The sequence below is a fragment of the Plectropomus leopardus genome, chromosome 12 (assembly GCF_026936395.1).
Source record: "Plectropomus leopardus strain MGB_pleo_1.0 chromosome 12, ASM2693639v1, whole genome shotgun sequence".
NCBI lineage: Eukaryota > Metazoa > Chordata > Actinopteri > Perciformes > Serranidae > Plectropomus > Plectropomus leopardus.
In genome coordinates, this window is record NC_142187.1 from 17,506,309 (window position 1) to 17,515,034 (window position 8,726).

The 8,726-nt window shown below is 36.7% G+C and overlaps 1 protein-coding gene across 2 annotated transcripts; it reads right to left on the reverse strand.

Annotated features, from left to right (window-relative positions):
* Positions 1-245: 245 nt before the first annotated feature.
* On the reverse strand, positions 246-7,244 carry LOC121951193 (phospholipid hydroperoxide glutathione peroxidase-like). 2 transcript variants are annotated; one of them, XM_042497432.2, is made up of 7 exons: positions 7,089-7,244; positions 5,401-5,495; positions 5,071-5,215; positions 4,833-4,984; positions 2,469-2,493; positions 2,282-2,341; positions 246-831 (listed from the first exon to the last, which is right to left on the reverse strand). In XM_042497432.2, the coding sequence occupies exons 1-7, from the start codon at positions 7,242-7,244 to the stop codon at positions 790-792; spliced, it is 675 nt and encodes a 224-aa protein (XP_042353366.1). In that variant the 3' UTR covers positions 246-789. The 2 variants fall into 2 exon arrangements, with proteins under 2 accessions (XP_042353366.1, XP_042353365.2); XM_042497431.2 differs by having other exon boundaries at positions 5,401-5,519; positions 7,089-7,231.
* Between the last annotated feature and the right edge of the window lie 1,482 nt (positions 7,245-8,726).

The following is an 8,726-nucleotide window of genomic DNA, read 5'->3' on the forward strand; positions in this document are numbered from 1 at the left end:
TGCAGTTTTAATTTAAATGAAGGGTACAGTAAAAGAAGTTAATATACATGCATGGAGTCAGGGGGCTAGGGAAGGAGTATTCAGGCGATTACAGTCTGCAACCTCACTGCTAAATGCCATTAAATCCTGCACTATGGACCTTAAATTACATTTTACACTGTAAAACCTTGCATTAGATTTAAAATATCATTGCAAATAGGCTATTTGAATAACAGCATTTTTTTAAACAACCATCCACAAAGTCATCAGGTGAGCTAACTATAGCTCAAATTATTTATTTTAATAAGTGCATGTAAATTGACAAATTGTCTTAGACAGCATCTGTTTCCCAATTTCACCACAATAGTCATGAGTTGTAGATACAATCATGGGCCCTTCAGCAAGTTAAGTCCAAATAAATATTATCAGTAGCTTTCCAGAACTGTGTGAAATACCGTATATGGCATCGCGTTTCCTTAAATAAAACTGACACTGAAACATGAATAAACTTGACACTTAACATTGAGAAGGGATTAGCAGGTATTTGTAGCGGCCAGAGAATGGCTGTGTTTGGAGTAAGATGTGAAGGGTCTCTACTGTGAATAATTAATGAATGTCCTCTCATGTGGTCTTAGGGTCTGGTGTGGGTGTGTCCTGGGGATTTGTTGCACGCTGGGGTTCATCAGGCCTGCCCTCCCCAATGTTGGGTTTACAGACAGGCCGTCACTGGTCCAGACACACACCCACACCAATACCATGAGGTCCATGTGAGAAGTCAGTAGTCAAGCAAACACATAGGAGACAGTAGTGTTATGATGGCGTCAGGTATGTGGGCAGGTCCTTCTCCACCACCTGCAAAGAGAAATAAGTAGAAATTTTACACAAGCTATAAATAGTACACTACAAGAGCTAAAAAAAAACAACAACATATGAAGGCAAAAATCTGTAACAGATTTTTTTTTACCAGTTACCCTACCCTTTGACTAGTCTTCTTACACTCTGCATCAACATAAACTATGACCAACATGATGTAATAAAATGCCCAAATAAACTCCTATAGAGATAAACAGGGTTGCATGATCTTGATTTTTTTTCTCCCCGATATGTCAGTGTAACAACTCATTTGGCCGATACATCCACTTTTTTCTCCACCGAATTTTAGTGATTAATGGGTCTCTTCTGTAATGGAATTAACATCGTATTATGCATACACTTCTCGTGATGGCCCACCAGCAGATGTAGACATGAAATACAATGCTTTCAATATAAGCAATATTCATTCATTGATTGTGACAATTAAGAAAAATACTTTCAAGTATATGGAGGACTGAAACTGACAAATTCAAAAAGACATAAATGTGTCAATACATACATTAAAATGCCAAAAATGATTTTTCCATTTTATCAATTTATTCATTTTCCCATTTAATTTTCCATTAATTTATGTATTATTTTCCACTTTGTATATAAATACCCCTATTTATTTAATTTCCTATTTTACATATTTATTCATTTTTAAATGTATCTATTTATATGTATAATTTATGTATGTAATTATTTATTTATTATTTTACCTATTTGCCACCCCCTTCATTTATTTCCTCAAATATATTTTCCTCAGCCACCCATATAAAGTACATTCACTGGTAACCAGGGGCCACAGTCTAACTTCGTCAGTACATCTACCCATGCTGCTGTCACTATAGTTGATCCATGCACTCTGATGTCGATCAACCAATAGGCGAAAAGCTGACACCCCCATTGCACATAGGCCAGCCCCCCTAATTTGCATAATGAGGTGGAAATGCATGTTTAAAAGGAAAAAGAGAGAGGTAAATATGTTTGAGGAAATAAAGCAAGAGGGAGGCAAATAGGGAAAAATAATACATAAATAAATGCATTAATAATTACACAAATAAATGTATTTAAAAAATGAATAAATAAATAAATACGTAAAATAAATAGATAAAATTGAAAATTAAATAAATATTGTCATTTTTTGGCATTTTCATTTATTTCTTTTTATGTTTTTCTCAGTTTCAGTCTTCCATACAAATTAGAGTTGATGATTGTAAATAAATCATTTTTACAAAAAAGGTCTGCCATCTCAGCACAAACCAGCATGTTTGCCAAATGCGACATCTCATTGTAAAGTCAATATCGGCTGATACTGATGAAATATCAATATTACTGTTAATTTCTAGAGAATAACAAAGCTAAAATAAATACACAACTGTTCGCATACACCAACATCATGTAAAATCTTCCACATTTACAAAGCGGCACAGCAAGTGTTACTCACGATTGGATCCTCATTTGGCCCGTATCTCTTCACTACAATTCCTTCTCTATTTATCAGAAACTGTTGAAAAATAAGAAAAAAATATTAGCACATGTATTTTTCAGGCACTAAAGGTAAGAAAATTTAGCAAAATTTCACTGAAGACCCTCTAAAAAAAGGGATTGCGCCAATTATATTAGAGAATTACCTTTGTGAAGTTCCATTTGATGTTACTGTGGAGAAAAGAAAACTTTATTAGTTTTATATTATAACACAACCTGCAGGCATTTTCACCAATACAGCGGTTTTATTCTTCGTTTGTGCTTTGATAGCGATAGAGAGATGAGGAAAGTCGTGGGGAGAGAGCTGATGACATGCAGAAAGGGCCCGCGCTGGACTTGAACCCAGGGTGCTGTGGTAAGGATTCAAAAACAAATGAAATTTGCTCCACGCTCACCATGAGATAGGATGCAGTGCATTATGCAATGCTGGTGCACATAATCAAAAAATAAGTCACCTTTAGCATTGTATTTGGCCGAGTACTTAAACAATATGCCCATTTACAAACCCTGACTGCTGATTAATATTTCTTGCCAGATCGGGGTATGTTTGTCATGTTGCTTGTGTTGCTTCAGGCTCTGTCACATTCGGACTTCATCACATTGGTTGTGCTTTGATAGATCAGTGGCAACTGAGGTCAAAGTTGCAGTTTAACTACTAGTGTAGTGCTCTGTAGCAATTTTGAGTGATGCACAACGGCAAAGGTAAATGTAGCCACCTGCACATGATGAGCAGTACAACCATTCTGCTCTGGCTCTACTATTGTTTTCCAACAGCCAAAGCTGTAGACAGAAGCTACCCCTGGTGCACCTCTTGAAACCAGTTTTAACAAAACATTAAAAACAAACCATGACTTCACCAGGAAAAGTACTGCATGGAGAAATGTTAGCTGTCACATGGGATTACCAGGCTTTGTAAATAGGCATTTAGTTCAAACTTAGCCCAGTGTTTGATGACGTATACTTGTGCTCTGCTTCGCCTCTGCACTAAGCTGTGTGCCCTCCGTCGAGGTGAGCCAAGAGCACATTTCTTATCTTCTGAAGGCAGCTTTAATGATTCGCACTCTGCCCAGTGAGCTACCAGGTACCCTGACAATTACCTAATTTATAAAATAACTTCCCAAGCCCCTCCTGCAGCATGACCTACTTCTGCTATCTATGTGTATGCCCAGTATGTGACACCATAATATTTTTTCACCAAAATATGGTCCTTCAGGTTCAGTCCTCAAGCTTGTATTCATTTGCACCACATTACCTTTTAAGCCTTCATGGAGTTAATGTTTGATACTCAAAGACAACAGTATCAAGATGACAGCATTCTCACAATTTAATGGACAAAATTTCAAAGCTATTTAAAGAACCGTAACTTTTTTGTTTCTGCACCACCTGCCCAGTGTGAAGCAGATAGAGAAAAATGCACAATTGTAACAAAAATGATTTAGATGCATATTGGAGCTACACATAGACAGGTGCAGAAAATAAGTTTGCTGTTATGTTGCATTGCTTTGAAGATTATCGAGGCTAGATTACTTTACAATGTCATTACACACAACAAAGTTCCATAACTTTTCCAGGCCTGGAAAACATGACTGTGAAATTCCATGACTTTCCCAGGATTTCTAAACTGTCATCACAAATGCTGGTTGTTCACAGCTGCATTAGGTTGTTAAGGGTACCTTCTCAACAACACAAATGTTATGGGACAGTAGCATGTAAATTATAAAATTTAAAAGCACTTTAACACTAGCACACAGTCAGCTGTAGTAATGACATAACCATGGTGGCATAATCTCTTAAATAGTGGATAAAGTTGAAACATTTTTACAATCCAACCCAAAAAAATGCAAAATAGAGGAAGGAAATGGTGCAATGAAGTAAAGAACTGAACAGGATGTGTATGACAATTTGCAAATTCAAGAGGTAAAAGGAGGGAAAAACACTTCATTCTTACTGAATTCTAAACAGAGATTACTTAAATGTGTCTCCATACATCTTCAAATTAAATGTGGCTGCTATTTACTCTCTTAAGGAACTTTTCAATATATTTTTAGACCAATGTGGGTCATATTCTTGTATATTTGGTCACTATTACCATCAGTTATGGCTACATTTCAACCACCAAATTAATAGCCAAAATATGGGAGACTTGGTAAGTAAAATATAAGGAATCATGTCCAAAACTATGAGACCAAGGTTTTTCCCCTTTAACTATATTTTCTCAGCTCATGTGTTTTAACAACAGATTTCATGCAAGTTGTCACACATAACTGTAAACTTTACTGACGGAGCATGTCACTTAAGAAATGGGACCTTACATCAAAAGTGCATATTTAATAACACGCTGAAAAAAAGTAATTCATAAACTGTGGGCTGTTTATACAGTGCAGAGGGCTTCAGCAGTTATTCAAATCGCTTCTCAGCCTTAGCTTCATCTTCCATTAAAGGCTGTTACACGTTTGCGTACGCAGTGTCATTAACCTTTAATTAAACACAAAAATTGGACAATAACTCACTTTCCGAAGGTTCCTTTGCCTTTGGGTTGTGCCTTCATCCACTTCCACAGAGGGTGAGCGTTGTCTCCATTCACATCAATTTTACTGAAGAGGTCAAACTCGACGTTGTAACCTTTGGCAAACTCTTTAATCTCAGCATCGGTTCCTGGCTCCTGGATCATACAAGAAAAGAAAAAAAGAAGTTAAATAATTTGGAATATGAATTATAACCGCGTATTCATCAGATTATATTTATTACCTGTCCTCCAAACTGGTTGCATGGGAAGCCCAAGATACGTAAACCTTGCTCAGCATAGCGGGCGTGCATATCCACCAGCTGAGTGTAGTTTACCTTGGTCTTTCCTCATTTAGAGGCTACATTTACGATGACACACACATCGCCTCTGGCAGGAACAAAACAGAGCAAACAGGTTAAACTGTGAACACTGCACACTACTGCTACTACTTTAAATATGACAAGTGCAAGAAATACTCCACTCTGTACTGCTGTTCTGACAAACTATCAAAGTCACACATTCCTTTATCTGACCACAAGGATACACGATATTATGTCATTTGTATATTTTACCTGTATTTGTCAAGAGACACCTCATTCCCATCAATGTCCTTGGCAGAGAACTCGTAGATTGACTTGGCACTCTGCCAGTCTCCCACCTGAGCACACTGCACACAGGTAAAACATGGAAACTGTTTATGGGTGAGTGTGTGTAACTGAGACAGACAGATGAAGGTGGGTGTGGCAAGTTTCATGTGTCTATGAAAGTAAAGGGCAAGTAAGCTCAAGTCTGAGAGATAAACAAGATGAACCAGATAAGGGGAGAAGAAAAAAATCAAGGAAAGTCAAAGAAGTTAACCTGTGCTTCTAAAGGAAAAGTTCACCTGGAAAAATAACCATTTGTATATCAGCTGTTCAGCCCATGCTTCTGCAGTTGATGAAAAATGCAACAACTTAAAAAATTCTTGATGAATTTAAGTCATGGGCAACAACGTTTAACAACTACATCAAAACATTCGTCTATAGACTCCCACACACCCAGATCTAAGTCTTATTTATCTTATTGTATGCTCAGTACTTCCGAGACAGCTTTTTCTGATGGGAAATTGAAGGAAAGTAAAATGTAGATTTCCATTCATTCATTCATTCATTCATTCATTGTCCGTCACTGCTCGTCGTAGTAAAGGTACGATTATTTTGTTCACCATGGAGGCATGCAAGAAAAAATGTTTCCTTTGTGAATTCAATGTAACGTGAGTGAGTAATTAAATTACAAATGGCCATTTAGAGAGTAAAGTATTCTTTTAAAGTACTTTGCAGAGTAATAGGGTGAAGTATTCAAAAAAATTTTTTTAAAAAATGTATATCCAAGAAGCTGTATACAGTTGACATTATATAAACAAAAGGATCCAGGGGGATATCACACTAAACAGAAATATTTTTGAATTATTGTTAAACTTATACTTATGTATCAATACTTATCCAGAGTCCCTATCACATAAACTTCTTTTCTTGGTTACTTAGGAAAACCAAACAACATGTGCTCATGATTATGAAGTCAAAAGTCCTTAAAAAAAGCATTTAATATTCAGTGCACTTTGGCCCATTTGTGTCATCATTAATTTCCCCACCAAAGAGTATAAAACAGATTAGGATCACAGCTCCACAGTTGTTGACCTGCGTTTATGTAAATCTTAGTCAAGAGAAGGAGAGGAAGCACATTAAAAACAGGACCAAAAAAACTCATATGAAGTCGTTGGTGAATTGTCGCATTGCAACAAAAAAAAAATATGAAAAAAACAGGTTACACATTTAAATGAGTTTTTCTTGCTCTAGTGCCAAATGACATCACCTGGTTTGCAGATTATTAACACGGATTATTAGCAATTTACACGGATACGTTGCAGCAGAGCTAAAGCTACAGCACAGCAAGCTAACACATTACTTAACGGAAAACCGGGAAATTTGGGTTGCATTTGCGTGACTCAGCAGCTGAGTTTGGCTGGAGGGTAATCGACTGGTTAAATCCCGTCTGTGAACCTTACAACTGACATCCTAACAGTGACATTATGCCACACGAAACTAGCGGTACAGGTCGCGACAACGTCGGAAGCATTAGACCGTTACACCGCGTTTGAAAATAGAAAAACTAAATCTGACCTACATGTTTGTTCAGCATACAAACAGCACCGACACAGATATTTTCACCACAGCTCACATGCAGAGATAGATAGACATGTTATATTACTCTATACACTTACCATACTTCTCAGCACTCCTCTGCTCGACACCAAGCCTAACAACAGTGTCGGTCTTATCAACCACATGGCGGTTCCTCTCCTCTGACGACTCCGGTCATGTGACCTGTTAGCCCCGCCCACTGAGCACTGCGCACCGGGCCGCCGGAGCCTCATCATCCTGAGACATCCATGCACCTCAATAACTGCTCATAAATAACCGACAACTACCTCAAGCCGCTGAAATATTGAGACAAACTCAGGAGTAAATACAAAAAAAAACGGCGTACATCTATATGTGGATCATTGCGCTTTTAATGTGCTTTGCTCCTTATTTGTTTACCTGTTTTTCCAGTCACTAATAGCCTATCTGATGAATTACTTTCTAAAATATTAGTGACTGCTGCTGTTTTTGAATGAATGCATAAATGGATGACTTTATTTCGAACCAAAAATTATAACATAAAAAAATAAACAAAACAAAAGTACAGTGTCCAAAAAGGATTAGGTAATTAGGTTAAACTTGTATATCCCTACCCCTTTTCCATATGTGTTTCTTTTTAACTTCCCAATTCCCAAAGTTATTCACAACTAGTGTACAAACAACCATCCCTAGTTTACTTTCCACCAAATTAAATAAATAACCTTCCCAGGCGCATTTACAATGACCCAGTGTCACAAAAATATAAAATATAATCTCTCCACATCCATATACCTGCTAGAAATATCTTTTTTGTATAGTTTTTCTAATTGATTTCTGTTCATGTTTTGTTTTAACCCATCACCCAGCCTATATCACAAGTTGAATTATCCTCTTAAATTATGAGGATATTATTCAAGTAGAGTCAATATCAGGGAACACAAGCTACCCTTTCTCATATCCAGAAAACACAGAAATAAGTCTCAAATTTATAATGTCATAGTGTCCATAGATAATTAATGGGAGCCTGTATTTGTGGACCCACAGAGTGTTTCTTTTTTATATATACCAAAATGAAATGTATTTTACTGAAGTGTTCTCAGGTCTGAAACAGAAAAAGTTATCTATATACTGGAAACATTCCCCCTCTCGGTTTCATGCATAACAGTGAGTTCCAACCACTGCAGAAAAATGGGGAATAGATTATTTTCACCAATTTACTGGAAGTGAGCCCAATGTGAGTAAGAGTCAGAAGAGTTTCTGTTCTTATCATTGGTTTCACTTCCTCCACGCTTGTTTTTTTCTAAACTGTAGTGACAACTAGAATTCTGTCCTTAATCATATCTAAACCAAACTTTTTTTCAGATAGATGTCCCTGAAGAAGAGTGTAAATCAATTTAAGGGTCTTTGACATGAAAAATGTTGGGAACCACTGATCTACAACATCCTTCCCAATTCATTGTTTATGGAGCAGACTTTACACCCTCATTCCAAATTTGAGTTTTAGCGCTCTAGGTTTGGAGTTGGACTTGTTTATGTTTATTTTTGGATTATCTTAATTTAAAGGAATAATATGTATGATTTTTTTTAATGGATGTAGTTTCTCTTCAAGTTGACAGGCTTCTCACCAAACAGTTGCTCATTTACACATCCAACAGGTACAGAACATTAATTTATATTTGGACTTGTGTTTCTGGCCTCCTGAGGAGTGCAAGTCATTGTATTTTATTTTTACTTTTATT